Source organism: Mesoplodon densirostris, chromosome 1 (assembly GCF_025265405.1).
Source record: "Mesoplodon densirostris isolate mMesDen1 chromosome 1, mMesDen1 primary haplotype, whole genome shotgun sequence".
NCBI classification, from domain to species: Eukaryota; Metazoa; Chordata; class Mammalia; order Artiodactyla; family Ziphiidae; genus Mesoplodon; species Mesoplodon densirostris.
Window position 1 is genome coordinate 176325704 of NC_082661.1, and position 15909 is coordinate 176341612.

The 15909-nt window shown below is 37.7% G+C and overlaps 1 protein-coding gene across 1 annotated transcript in view; it reads left to right on the plus strand.

The window, feature by feature from the left end:
• The window catches only part of CFAP70 (cilia and flagella associated protein 70), a 95174-nt gene that overhangs the window by 59068 nt on the left and 20197 nt on the right, over positions 1 to 15909 (plus strand). Inside the window, exons 21-25 of the mRNA XM_060112131.1 lie at positions 9362 to 9520; positions 10084 to 10205; positions 11673 to 11825; positions 12344 to 12505; positions 13163 to 13252. Coding sequence (XP_059968114.1) covers positions 9362 to 9520; positions 10084 to 10205; positions 11673 to 11825; positions 12344 to 12505; positions 13163 to 13252 — 686 coding nt within the window. The remainder of the gene's footprint in view (positions 1 to 9361; positions 9521 to 10083; positions 10206 to 11672; positions 11826 to 12343; positions 12506 to 13162; positions 13253 to 15909) is intronic.

Genomic DNA, 15909 nt, shown 5'->3' on the forward strand with positions numbered 1-15909 from the left:
CCATATACACTTGAAAAGAGTGTGTATTCTGCTGTCATTGAGTGGAGTGCTCTATAAGTAGGTTTAATTAGTCGATTGTGTTGTTCAACTCTACAAATGCTTTGTAGTTCTGTGCCTTTGAAGTTTTGTTTAAATAGTCCTTGCCTCAAGTCACATTTTCTTCAATTACCTTTATAATATTAGTTTTACATTTAGATCTTTTTTAAAATTTATTTTTATTTATTTATTTTTGGCCGCCTTGGGTCCTCGTTGCTGCACGTGGGCTTTCTCTAGTAGCGGTGAGCAGGGGCTACTCTTCATTGCAGCGTGCGGGCTTCTCATTGTGGTGGCTTCTCGTTGCGGAGCATGGGCTCTAGGTGTGTGGGCTTCAGTAGTTGTGGCATGCGGCCTCAGTAGTTGTGGCTCACGGGCTCTAGAGCGCAGGCTCAGTAGTTGTGGTGCACAGGCTTAGTTGCTCCGCGGTATATGGGATCTTCCCAGACCAGGTCTCAAACCCGTGTTCCCTGCATTGGCAGGCAGGTTCTTAACCACTACACCACCAGGGAAGTCCCTACTTAGATCTTTAATCTATCAGGATTCCATCTTTGACTGTGATGCAAAGTAGGCATCAAATTTTATTTTTCTCCACATGTAGATCTAGTTTTCTCAAAACCATCTATTAAACCATCATCTTTTATCCTTTGATTTAAGGTATGTATGTCTCTGAGCTCTCTGTTCTGTCTCATTTGTCTGATCTTAAAACAATATCACACTCTTTTTATTGCTGTGGTGTTATAGTATGCCTTCGTATCTGGCATATGAGGTTCTCCCATTTACTTGCCTTTTTTATACCTGACTTACCTATTCATGAATGTTTATTCATCTGTATGAATTTTACAGTGAGTTTATCAAGTACATTAAAAATCCAGTTGGAAATTTTATTTGGACTGTACTGAATTTATAGATAAATTTAGGGATAATTAACATCTACATATTGTTAAACCATTCCATCCAAGTGTGTGGAGGATCTCTCCATTTACTCAGGTCGTCTTCTGGGTTCTTTATTAAAGTTATAACATTTTTTCCCAGTGAGGCCCTGTTTAAGTAATTCATAGATATTTTATAGATTCCATTGCTATCATAATAGTATCTTATTTTAATTATGTTTTCTAGTTGGTTATTGCTGTATTTTTTAGTGTATGCTGTTGATTTTCTACATTTTAGATTTTAGTGTATACTATTGTTTTTTAGATTGAACTTGTATATGACAATCTTGTTTGACTCTTATTGATTCAAGTAGATTATTAATTCTGTTATTTTTTTCCAGAATATGATTATCATATCATCTGCCAGTAATGACAGTGTTATGTTTTCCTCCCAATCCTCATACTACTCATGTCTTTTTATTATCTACAATATGTTGTATATTAGTTGTGGTGTTCAGCGTTGTCTTCTTTCCTGTCTTAAGGGGAATGAGTTTAAAGTTTGTCTATTAAATATAAAATATGCTGTAAGTTTTTTCTGAAAAGCCTTTACAGAATTAAGGAGGATCTCTTCTATTCTTAATTTCCAAAGAGTTTTTTTCATTAATAGGTGTTGATCTTTATCAAATTCTTTTTCTGCATCAGTTGAAAAAAATAAAATTATTTTCTCCTTTTATCTATTAATATAGTGAACAACATTGATAGATTTCTCTTATATTGAACAATCCTTGCAATAATTGGAAATCCTACTTGATCATAATGTATTAGTTTTTAATATACCTTTGGATTTGAATAGCTAATGCTTTATTTTGGATCTTTGCAACTATGTTCATAAATGAAATAGCCTGTGATTTTCTTTTGTCGTCTATTTTTTTTTTTTTTTGCGGTACGTGGGCCTCTCACTGCTGTGGCCTCTCCCGTTGTGGAGCACAGGCTCCGGACGCGCAGGCTCAGCGGCCATGGCTCACGGGCCCAGCCACTCCGCGGTATGTGGGATCTTCCCAAACCGGGGCACGAACCTGTGTCCCCTGCATCGGCAGGCGGACTCCCAACCACTGCGCCACCAGGGAAGCCCCCTGTCGTCTGTTTTTATAATCAAGATTATTAGGCACCTTTCCTTTGCTCTTCTGTATCAACTTATATATGATACAGTTGATTTTGACTTAAACATTTGGCAGAACTCAACCATAAAACAACTGGGACCTGGGGTTTTTGGCAAAGGAGGTATTGACTATCATTTCATTTTCTTAATCTTTAAGGATTTGCATTCTATATTTCTTATTGTGTTATTCATGGTATTTTATACTTTTTAGAGTTCATCAATTTCATCTAGGTTTAAAAATTTTATTAGAATATGATTTTTCACATTAATCTTTTATTTTTAAATACACTTTATTTTTTAGAGCAGTTTTAGGTTCACAGCAAGATTAAAAGGAAAGTATAGAGATTTCACATATACTTCTTGCCTCCACACATGCATAGTCTTTCTTCCCCATTATCACCATGCCTGGTGACATATGATATGCAGTATCTTAAAAGCTTATGTGCCATCTGTATATCTTCTTTGGTGACATGTATGTTAAGGTCTTTGGCCACTTGTTAATCAAGTCGTTTATATTCTTATTGTTAGTTTTAAGAGTTCTTTGTATATTTTGATTAAGTCTTTTATCAGATGTGTCTTTTGCAAACATTTTCTCCCAGTCCTATGGCTTGTCTTCTCATTCTCTTCACATTGTCCTTTGCAGAGCCTGAGTTTTTAGTTTCAATGAAGTCCAGCTTGTCAATTCCTTCTTTCATGGGTCATGCCTTTGGTGTTCTATCTAAAAAGCCATACTCAATGTCATCTAGGTTTTCTCTTATTTTATCTTCTAGGAGTTTTATAGTTTTTGCATTTTACACTTAGTTCTGTGATCCATTTTGAGTTAATTTTTGTGATGTTATGATGTCTGTGTTGTCTAGATTCATTTTTTTGCATGTAGATGTCCAGTTGCTCCACTGCTATTTGCTGAAAAGTCTATCTTTGCTCAATTGTATTACCTTTGTTTTTTTGTCAAAGATTAGTTTATATTTATGTGGGTCTATTTCTGGGCTCCCTATTCTGTTCCACCAATCTATTTGTCTGTTCTTTTGGCAGTACCACGCTGTCTTGATTATTGCAGATAATAGTGAAGTCAGGTAGGGTCAGTTCTCCAACTTTGTTCTCCTTAAATATTATGTTAGCTGTTCTGTGTCTTTTGCCTCTCCATATACACTTTAGAATCAGTTTTTTGATATCCACAGAATAACTTTCTGGGACTTTGATTGGGATTGCATTGAATCCATAGATCAAATTGGGGGAGAACTGACATCCTGATGATAGTGAATCTTCCTATCCATTAACATGAACTATCTTTCCATCTATTTAGTTCTTTTTTGATTTAGTTCATCATAGATTGTAGTTTTCCTTATACAGAACTTGTATATATTTTATCAGATTTATACCTAAGTTTTTCATTTTTGGGATGCCAATATAGATAGTGTTGTGCTTAAATTTCAAATTGCACTTATTTGTTGCTGGTATATAGATTAACTTTTGTATATTAACCTTGTATCCTGCAATTTTGCTATAATTGCTTATTAGTTCCAGGAGTATTTTTGGTCACTTCTTTTGGACTTTCTACATAGACAATCATATCTTTTGCAAACAAAGACAGTTGTATTTCTTCCTTCTCAATTTGTATTCCTTTCTTCCCAATTTGTATTTCTTTTATTTCTTTTTCTTGTCTTGTTGCATTAGCTAGGACTGACAGTATGATGTATGATGTTGAAAAGCAGTGGTGAGAAGAGACATCCTTCCCTTGTTTCTGATCTTGTGGGAAAACTTCAAGTTTCTTACCACTAAGTATGATGATAGCTATAGTTTTTTGTAGATATTCTTGATCAAGTCCAGGAAGTTTCCCTCAATTCCTAGTTTACTGAGAGTTTTTATCTTGAAGAGGCGTTAGATTTTGTCAAATGCTTTTTCTGCATCTATTGATATGATCATATGATTTTCTTCTTTAGCCTGTTGATATTCTGGATTACATTAGTCAATTTTTGAATGTTCAACCAGCCTTGCATACCTACGTTAAATCCTATTTGGCCATGGTGTATAATTCTTTTATATATTGTTGAATTTGATTTGCTAATATTTTGTTGACAATTTTTGAGTCTATGTTCATGAGAGATAATAGTCTGTAGTTTTCTTGTCTTGTAAAGTCTTTGTCTGGTTTTGGTATTAGGAAAATGTTGGCCTCGTAGAATGACTTAGGAAGTATTTCTTCTGCTTCTATCCTCTTAAACATATTGTATAGAAATGGTATAATTTCTTCTTTAAATGTTTGGGAGAATTCACCAGTGAACCCATCTGACCCTCGTATTTTCTGTATTGGAAGGTTATTAATTACTGATTCAGTATATTTAATAGATTCAGTATATTTAATAGATATAGTCCTATTCAGATTGTCTGTTTCTCCTTGTGTAAGTTTTGGAAGATTATGTTTTTTAGGAAGTTGGTCCATTTCATCTAGGTTATTAAATTTTGGGCACATAAGTGTTCATAATATTCCTTTACTATCTAAAAAATTAATTAATTAATTAATTAATTAATTTGGCTGCATTGGGTCTTCGTTGCTGCATGTGGGCTTTCTCTAGTTGCGGCGAGCAGGGGGCTACTCTTTGTTGCAGTGTGCGGGCTTCTCATTGCAGTGGCTTCTCTTGTTGCAGAGCATGGGCGCTAGGTGCGTGCCCTTCAGTAGTGTGCCACGAGGGTTCAGTAGTTGTGGCTCGTGGGCTCTAGAGTGCAGGCTCAGTAGTTGCGGCACACAGGCTTAGTTGTTCTGCGGCATGTGGGATCTTCCTGGACCAGGGCTCGAACCTGTGTCCCCTGCATTGGCAGGCAGATTCTTAACCACTGCGCCACCAGGGAAGCCCTTTACTATCTTAATGTCCATGGGATCTGTAGTGATATCTCTTCTTTCATTTCTGATATTAGTAATATGTCCTCTTTTTCTTTCTTTTGTTTTTTTTTTTTTTTTTTAGTTAGCCTGGCTAATGGCTTATTGATTTTATTGATCTTTTCAAAGAGCCAACTTTTGGTTTCATTAATCTTCTCTACTAATTTTCAATTTTAATTTTATTGATTTCTGCTTATATATTTATTATATCTTTTCTTTTAACTTTGTATTTAATGAGAAATTCTCAACAACATATTAGCAAACCAAATCCAACAACACGTAAAAAAAGATCATACACTGTGACCAAGTGGGATTTATCCCAAGTTCACAAGGATGGTTCAACATATGTAAATCAATCAATGTGATACACCACATCAACAAAAGAAAAGACAAAAACTACATGATCATCTCAATAGATGCAGAAAAAGCATTTGATAAAATTCAACATCCATTCATGATAAAAACTCTTACCAAAGTGGGTATACAGGGAACATATCTCAACATAATAAAAGCTATTTATGACAAACCCACAGCTAATATAATACTCAACGGTGAAAAGCTAAAAGCCTTCCCACTAAAATCTGGAACAAGACAAGGATGCCCACTCTTACCCCTTCTATTCAACATGGTATTGGAAGTCCTAGCCACAGCAATCAGACAAGAAAAAGAAATAAAATGTATCCAGATTGGAAGGGAAGAGGTATAATTGTCATTATATGCACATGACATGACACTATATGGAGAAAACCCTAAAGATTTCACACAAAAACTTCTAGAACTGATAAACAAATTCAGCAAGGTAGCAGAATATAAGATTGACGTACAGAAACCTGTTGCATTTCTTTACACTAACAATGAAATATCAGAAAGGGAAAGTCAAAACAAAACAAAAAACAATCCTTTTAAAATCGTATCCAAAAAACAAACAAACAAAAAAACAAAGGAATAATCCTGACCAAGGAGGTGAGAGATTTATCTGCTGAGAACTATAAAAAACTGATAAAGGCAACTGAAGATGATTCAAAGAAGTGGAAAGATTGCTTATCTCCACTTTTTTAAGTTCTTTTACTGAGGTTATGTCTTGTTCTTTCATTGGTAACATATTCATCTGTCTCTTCATTTTGCCCAATTCTCTGCTTATTTCTATGTGGTAGGCAGGTAAGTTGGTTACATTTCCCAATCTTGAAGAAGTGGCCTTATGTAGGAGATGTCCAATGGGGCCCAGCAGGGCACTCGTTTCTGGTCACCAGAGCTATATGCTCTAGAGGTATCCTGTATGTAGGCTGCATGCACTCTTCTTTTGTGGCAAGGTGAACTAATGTGGGCATGCTGATAGGCGGGGCTGGGCCCTGGCCCAGTTGTCTGTGAGGCAGTGCCTCATGTGGTGGCTGAGGGCCCACTGGAGGGCACAGTAGGCTTCCTGTGTGGTTGGCTGTGCAGCCCTGGGGGGACTTGGGGCTGGTGCTGGCCCACTGGTGGGCTAGGCTGTATCCCTGTGCAGCTGTTTGTGAGCTCCAGGAGGGCTCATGGCTTGTGCCAACCCACTAGTGGGTGGGGTCAGTCCCCGGTGGTAATAAGCTAGAGGGAGGATTCTAAAATGGCACTTGCCAGTACCACTGTTATCATGGTAGAATGATCCCCAAATGGCTGTCAACAGTGTCTCCATCCCCAGAGGGAGTACCAGTTGCCTCCTGCCTTCCAGTAGGCTCTCCAAGATCAGCAAGTGGGTCTGACCCAGGCTTCTTTCAAACTACTGCCTCTGCACTGGGACTGGGAGCATGTGAGATTTTGTGCACTCCCTTTAAAATTGGAGTCTCTATTTCCTATAGTCCTTCAGCTCTCCTGATCCTAGGCCCCAGCGGTTTTCAGAGCCAGATGTTCTGGGGGCTTGTCTTCCTGGTTCAGGATCCCTAGTTTGAGGAGCCTGATATAAGACTATGACCCCTCACTCCTTGGGGAGGACCTCTATGATTGTGATATTCCTCTCGTATGTCGGTCACCAACCTGAGGGTGTGGGTCCTGACTATACCATGTCCCTGTCCCTCCTACCATCTCACTGTGGTTCCTTTTTTAAGTCTTTGGTGTGGAAAATATTTTCTTCTAGTCTCCGTGTCATTTTCATAGATAGTTGTTCTGTAAGTGGTTGTAATTTTGGTGTGTCCATGGGAGGCAGTGAGTTCAGGGTCTTCCTACTCTGCCATTTTGGCCACCTCTCCAGTTTCTTTTTTTTTCATTAAGATCATCACTTCTCAATGATCACTCTGCATATTTAACCATTCTCTTTTCTTGAAATACATGTTGGATTAACTCCATCTCCAATAGTTTGTGTTTCCTTTGGTTGCTTCACTTTCTTGTCACACCCAGTAGATGTAATCATTTCCCAGTAATACTGTAATACTTTTTACAGTATGAAAAGTAAATTAGAGTAAATTATTTCCTGAGAACCCCACAGTTATATAGCTAGTCTCGCCACTGATCTGCTCTGAGGCATTTAACCTCTCTTAACCTTGGTTTCCTTATTTAGAGGAAGTGGCTGTTGAGCTTTACCTAAATCATAGAGTGAGTGCAAGTAATTGTTTACTGAGAATTCTAAGAAAGGGTAATGGAAAATGTCAAGTATAAATGGAAGAGTTATAACTGCTCTCCTCTCTTGAAGGAATTACAGTTCACTCATTGAACTATTATTTTTAAAACTTCTACCTTTTTAAAAAAAGAGCCGTTTAAATATAAATACATAAATGAATATATATGGTATTTTGATTTGTTATCTCAATAGTGATTTTGAATTAACTGAAGCATACAGCATAAACATGTTTTTTATTACATGTAAATAGTAGGTTACTGTAATCATTTGCCAGTAATACTTTCTAAGAGCTCACCTACCCTCACAGTTTCTATTTTCACTTCTGATAACTGTCAGATTTCTATCTTTAACCTTGACATCCCTCCAGAATCCAGCAGTTGGATTTTTCCACTAGTTAACTCATCTCCTCATATCTCAAACTGACTCTACATCATTATATTAGGCACCCAAGCTCATGATCTCAGAGTCATCCCTGCTTCTTCTTGCTTGCTTGCTTGCTTGAGCTTCCCCCGATCCCAATATCAAGTTGATTTCCCAGACCAGTTGGTATTCTTTCAAAATGCTCCCTACATCTTCCTTTTATATTTCCACTACTCTCCATTACCAATATCCAGAATGTTGTAACAGCCTTATTACAGACTTCTTTGTCTCCATCAACATTTTTTTCTCCTTGCTGCATAGTACTGCTAGAGTAATCTTCATAAAATCCCACTTTCATCCTCTGATTTTTCTGCTCAAAACTCTTTATTGTTGGGCCTCCCTGGTGGCGCAAGTGGTTGAGAGTCCGCCTGCCGATGCAGGGGATACGGGTTCGTGCCCCGGTCTGGGAGGATCCCATATGCCACGGAGCGGCTGGGCCCGTGAGCCATGGCCGCTGAGCCTGCGCGTCCGGAGCCTGCGCGTCCGGAGCCTGTGCTCCGCGACGGGGGAGGCCACAACAGTGAGAGGCCCGCATACCGCAAAAAAAAAAAAAAAAACAAAAACTCCTAGCATTCAAATATCAATACAGTCTTAGCCCCCAACCTACCTTTCCTTAATTTTTACTATGCAATCCTCAGTACCCATAAAAATAATTAGCTTGCTACTTCCATGCTTTAGCCCCTACCTCTCTACCTATCCAACTTCTACCTATTTTTCAAAGCCATATCTTTTTCTCTAGCTGAGAGTGACCTCTTCTGATTCAGAACCAGCTGGCACTGATCATTTCCTAACCAGCATTGCTTTTTATTTTTATTCCTAAAACATTTGTTTATGTGAGAGGCAGCTTGGAATGTTTAAGAGCTTCAGCAAATTTTTTAACTTTTCTGTGGTTCACTTTGTTTAATGGAGCATAATAAGTATATCTCATAGTGTTGTAAAAAATAAATAAGATTGTACATTACAATCCTTAATATAATACCTGGCATACAGCCATGTTCATATATAACTACTTGTGATATTGATGATGGTGATTTTTGAACAGTGAAATAAAATAGAATTCCTGTCCTTAAATGGTTTTAATATTATCTAAAAATATGTTAATCTTCTCCTCTGGATTCTTGAGATTCTAGGCTTAACATATAGCTTTTGTAATAGGTATTTGTTTGACACTATCATGACTTGGGCTGGCAGAAGGGTTTGACTGGGGGGTCATAGTGGCAGGAGCTGTGCTGTCTGTTTAGCTTGCACTCTTTAAATTATTCAGAAATATAAAAAATCTGGAAAACAAGTCTTTCCATGCAATATTTAGGGGTTATGTTTCCTATGCTTTGGAAATTAATTGTATTTATCTCCTGTAATAACCTTTTAATATACAATGTAGGAAGGTAGGTTTTTTTCTCATTAAAATTTAATCTTTATAGGACTAGGAGCTCCATTATCCATTCTAGATGAATTTCTTGATGAATCCTCTAACCTGCAGTCTGAGTCACATGAACCCATTTTGTCTGTACAGTCTCAGGATCCAACTACCAGCCCAAAACCATCCAACACATTTATCAAGGAGATACCATCAAAAAAAGGTAATTAGAATAAAGATTTCCACTTGGAAGAAGGGGATAAACAAACTAGACAATGTTGAAAACTCTTTTGATGACCAAAATGGCAATCTTAACTTGTTTGAAGTTGATTAGTTTATCTGTAATATTGTCTAAATTCCTTCATGTGAGGCTAGACTCTGAAATCCAATCTCAGTAATGCAACTATTTCTATAGTGAGGATTTACATTTAGCTCAGAGAAGTAGCCAACTACAGACCTATGATTTTCTGTTAATGAATTTTCATTTTTACAGTATCTAAAGATCAGAGTATCTACAAATCTGTTTCACATTCAGGAAGATCTGAATACTTTTTTTAAAAAAAAAGCTTTTATTTCATTCAACTTTCATTTGGAACCACCAGTAGGATAACCTCGAGAACTTCTGAGATCTCCTCTTTGGGGGCCATTGCTATAGAATAATCTATTGCTTTCAAGATTATAATTTCTCTCATATATTAGAGTAGAATACTCTCCCTGCTATGTGTCTGAGCTTCTGAATTTTTCCTTTATATCTAATTATCTATTATTTTAATATCATATTTTCAGAAGCATCAAAATGTCAAGAGTCATCGACTTGTCTGCATCCCACCCTTTATAGTGTTTCCCAAACTCCTACCACCATCTTCATGGAGACCATACGCTTCTTGATGAAGGTCAATGCTGTGCAGGTCAGAATATTTGAAAAAGGGCAAGTAGAGGGAAAGATTTTAATGAACTACTTATTCTCTCATAGTGATGTCTTCGCAAGCTTAATTGTGTATGATGCAGAAATCAAACGTGCTTTGAGAGCACACTATAGACACAATGGAATAAACATTCAAACATGAACTACTCTCTGCAGAGAGCATCAGGAGACCTCACTGCAAGTCTGCTCCCTATAGAATACCAGCAAAGCGAAATCAGACTCTGAGTCATTTGTAGCCTGATGTTACTTTATTGTGGGAACTCATGTTATGTGAGTGTTGGGGGTTCACAGGAGCCTAAGCACACCCTTCTTCCCTTCCAGGTTCTGAACCAATTGGAAACAGATACCCAGTGCTATATGGGGGGATAAAAATACTAATTTTTTATTGGTATAACTGGGCTGGATATGTGACTGGTCCCAGATTTGATTTACCCATGCAGTCACAGGTGGAACAACTGGAGAACTGCAGTCTCCTCCCAGAGAAGAAGAGCATCCTGTAAGGTCTACCTACCACATAGGAAATGAGAAACATATCCATGAAGTGAGCAGTAAGAGAGAGAGCAAGATCCAGGAGGCAAGAGATTTGGCCCTCAACCTATAGAATGCATGTCCCACTTGAGGGTGGGCAACTCAAGATAGGGCAAGAATTATGAACTAGGTGGGAGTGGGCCACATTAAACAGGAGGCTTTAATATACTAACCTTTCACAATAGAGAAACAGGCTCTCTGTCTCCCTAATTAAATAAATCACTTTTCCCCCATGTCCAAGAGTCAGTACGCAGGTAGAGGGAACAGCTGCAGAGCCTCCCCCCCAAGTATTTTCCTAAGAAGGTATCATTATTAGTGGAAGTTTCTATATTATAGGCTGAGATGAGAACAGAGGGAGAAGAAGGGTTTCCCCTCTTCTTAGCAAGTACATATGACTTTGTCAAATTTGCAGGCCGTATATCATATTAAAAACAAAGTCTAGCCCAAAGTATAAAACTGGTGAACATAACAAATGCTTGAGAGTGTGTCAGAAACAGACATTTATGTTTCTAAGATCCTGAGTTTAGAATTTTAGAAAGGGAGGTTTTGCCTCACTCTAAGTTTCCGTATAAATACAAATGCCTGAAAATGTTACCTCGTATGAAAATGGGGTGGTTGATGAAATGCCTTTGTCTGCTACACAATAGGCTAAAACTCATCTAGTATGACCAGCAAGACCAGAATTATACAGTACTGTAGATAATTCACTTGGAAATGTTACTACATGAATAGCTGGTAATGGAACCATGATATGCTGAATGTTTATAATTCACCTCTAACCTTTTGAAATTGATAATCATTTCATTCTATAATATGTTTCTTATTATTTATTATCAGAGACATAATCTTCAACCATAAGAGCTATGGAATTGACACCATGCAGTCATTTACATGTTTCTTATAATCTGAGTTTTCCTTGCAGTATGTACACAGAGTGCTTGCACATGAGCTATTATGCCCTCATGGAGGCCCCAGCTGTGAGTATTACTTGGTGCTGGCCCAGACACACCTACTCAAGAAGGATTTTGCTAAAGCAGAGGAATACCTTCAACAAGCAGCCCAGATGGACTACCTGGTAATAACTTTTGCTAGAGCATCTTAAGTTTAGTTTGGAGAAGGGACAAGTAGGCCTTCTTAAAGGTGGTGATGCCATATCACAGGTAGATTTCTGGTTACCAGAGGTGGGGGTCATCAGCTGTCAGTAAACTCATTTATCTAATTTCCTTCCATTTGTTTCTCTTAATCAATCATGACTTTTACAAAGGACAGAGAAAGGATAAGGACAGCTCTTTAGCGGACACTTTATCTATTTCAAGTTTCCTGAACTTCTACTTTCTCATTGTGAACATCATCATGGTTATGCATGAATATTTTTCTTAATATTTTCCCCAAAGACAAAACGGCTTTGAAGAATGCAAGAAAAAAATGAGAGGGAAGTCCTAGAACAGTTATCTCCCAGTGCAACTGAATGGCCTTCTTTCAAATTTGCAAAAGAACATGGACTTCATCTAAATTTAAATGTTAAACAAAGATCATTAATGTACTTTTAAATACTACCTCATCCCATGTACTACTTGTTCTTCACTTTCTTAGAACCCTAACGTCTGGGGCGTGAAGGGCCATCTCTATTTTCTGAGTGGAAATCATGCTGAGGCCAAGGCATGCTATGAGCGAACCATTAGTTTTGTAGTGGATGCTTCTGAGATGCACTTCATCTTCCTGCGACTGGGGCAGATATATCTGGAAGAGAAAGAGGTGAGGAATAGAGATGGGGAGTAACTATGTAAATCAGGTCATTGTCTGGGATCTTTGTGGAGTGAGAATAGTAATATGATAATGACATTTTTACATCCAAAGGTAAAGTGACTTGCCCAACATCAGATAACCAGTAATTAATAGAAGCAGGATTCAAACCCAGGCAGTCTAATACTAGAGTCTGTGGTTTTAACCATTATGATACTAAAAAAGTTGTTAAGAACTCAGTGTTATTTTAGCTATTATTTTAGCTTTCTTTTATTAAAAGTAGTAGAAGCATTCTTAGCTTGACTTAACTAACAGAAAGGTACCACTCTGGTCGGGGATGTTGATAATGGGAGAGGCTATGCATGTGTGGGGACAGTGGGTAAATGGAAAATCTCTGTTCTTTCCTCTCAATTTTGCTGTGAACATAAAACTTCTCTTAAAAAGTTGTCTTAAAATATATATATATTTAAAGTATATATATAAAATATATTTAAATATATATATATATATATATATATATACACATATATATACATAATCCAAGGACTCATCTAACTTTGATTGGTGTGGAGTACAATTACAATTACAATTAGAAGCCCCATGGTTATCCTAGCAATGCAGTGTTTGAAGCTTCCAGATCAATAGCTCCGTGGTGCTTTCTTTCTACAGTACGAAAAGGCAAAGAAAACCTACCTGCAAGTCTGTAAGAGATCGCCTTCATGCCTTACCTGGCTAGGACTGGGAATCGCCTGTTATAAGGTAAGAGGATCAGGTCTTGAGACTAGCCTGTGCATACAGCTGACCTTGACTCTTCGGCCTTCCAGGCATCCTGGGAGTTTGGATGGTGGTAGGAGGCTATCAGGGCACTCTTCTCTAATGAAAAGTTGCTCTTCAAAGCTGTTCAGTAAACTGAAGGTCAATCTGAACTACAAAAATAAAACGTTCTTTAAAAATCCCACAAAAACTGAAGCATGAAGCTATATAATAAAAAATTTCATGTTATTTGGTACATAAGCTTGTAATTTTATTATGTTATCTGGAAGAGAAAAGTGATATGGGATATAAAGAATCTACTCAATTAAATTAAAGAAACTAATTGATACTTACTAGGCTCTGTGTCCCTTCTATATTCAGGAGGAGTTGCTACAGCTTCTGGTAGATCTTTTGTTCCACTGCCCCTAAAAACTCTTTAGTCACCCTTCCCTCCTTTCCTCTAATCTTTGAAAGAGGCATGCATTCTTCTGTCCTTGTCTAACTTCTTCATGTGTATTCTTGATTCTATCCCTCTCCTTTTCTCCTAATCCCTCACTTTCTTAATGTTTTCTTTCTCTTTGATTTACATTTTTAAGCTTTCCTTCCCAGTCAGCTCTTTCCCTGTACTTTTCCCCTTCTTATTAAACAATAACAACAGTAACAACCTCCCTGGTTGTTACCCTTAACCAAAAGAATTGTTTATATTACTTGTCTCCTATTCCTCATTGCTGTTTTTTTAACCATAAAGGTAAAATATGATAGTTATAGAAATTTGGATGATACAAAATATGAGGAAAACATAAAAGTATCCACAATCCCCACCACTCAGTGATAACCACTATTAACATTTGAATGCATTTTCCTCCAGTCTTTTTTCGTACGTATATGAAAGTAATTTTTTTAAAAGTTCTTTTATTTATTTATTTATTATTTTTGGCTGCATTGGGTCTTCATTGCTGCATGCGGGCTTTCTCTAGTTGTGGCAAGCTGGGGCTACTCTTCGTTGCAGTGCGCGGGCTTCTCATTGCAGTGGCTTCTCTTATTGTGGAGCACGGGCTCTAGGCGCATGGGCTTCAGTACTTGTGGGACTCGGGCTCTGTAGTTGTGGCTTATGGGCTCTAGAATGCAGGCTCAGTAGTTGTGGTGCATGGGCTTAGTTGCTTTGCGGCATGTGGGATCTTCCCAGACCAGGGCTTGAACCCGCGTCCCGTGCATTGGCAGGCAGATTCCCAACAACTGCGTCACCAGGGAAGCCCTGAAAGTAATTTTAATGTATAAAATTGTAAATAATGTATTTACTGCTTTGGAATCTTTTTTTCTACTTAACAGTATAGCATTGGTACCTTCTCACATAATCAAATAGTCTAAAACATAAATTTTGATAACTGCATGGTATTCCCTGGTTTGGATGCATAAGTAGGGTTATCATGTAATTTATCATACAAACCAGGACACTTCTGAGAATGAAAAGGGTGATATTAATAATCACACTGGGACACAAGGAGTGTCCCAGGCCAACCAGGACATGTGATCACTTATATAGAAGCCATATGCCCCCACTCCACCTTCCCAGAAAGGATGTAAAACATCTGTAGCTGTTAGAAACCTAACAGAACTTTCAAAAGAACAAGAAACCAACTGTACAAACCAGTCAGCATAAATCATGCTTCTATTTGTTTTAAGTAGCATAAAAAATATTTTCATTGATATAGAAACTCAAAAAAAGTTGGGTTAAGTCCTACTGCTAAGGTATCCAAGTAATCTCTGCCCCTCAGTCAATGTTTTAGTCATGCTGTACCTATGTGTGGATATACCATATCTATTTGACCAACCACTTATTATTGGATGTCATTAGTTTCTACGTCTATATATTATAAATAAAGCAGAAATAAACATTCTTAAGACATAAATCTCTAAGCTTAATTCTGTTATTTCCTTAGGATACATTCATAAAGAATGTAGAAAAAATTTTAAGTATAGTGTCAACTCACTTTCTAGATTCGGCTGTAAACTGATTTATATTCTGCCAGGTGTGAGAGTCCATTTTACTGTTAAGTCATCAACAATGGGCATTATCATTTTCCAATTTGATATATATCCTAATTTACATTTTCATCACTAGTGAAGTTGAAATCATGTGAATTATCTGTTCATTTCCTAGGTACCAGTTACCCTTCAATTCCTTGCAATTAGGTGTATACCCCTTAACACTTTGCTGAAACTTCTCTGATGGGGGCCCCCTATAACACCCTAATTGCCAAATGCAATAGACCCTCCGATGAAGTCTCTGTGGCACTTAACCCTGCTGACTGCCTCCTACTTGAAACCCTCTCTTCGCTTGACTTCCACAATATTGCATTCACATCCTTCCAGTTCCACGCCTTCCTCTCTGGTGTCCTTCTCAGCCTTTTTTGCTGGCTCCTAGTCTTTTACACATCATAATTGTTGGGTCCTCCTGGGTTCTATAGCCAGCTCTTCTCCTGTCACCTTACTTCTTCTCCCTAAGAAATATAATCTACCCCAGTGGGCTTAACTACCAGCTGTGCCCCAATGAATCCTAAAGCTTCAGTTCATAACACTTTTCATGTTCTGACCCTTATATCAAACAATGTAATAGACAGCTCCATTTGATGGTCCCCCAGACACCTCAAAATGTACATATC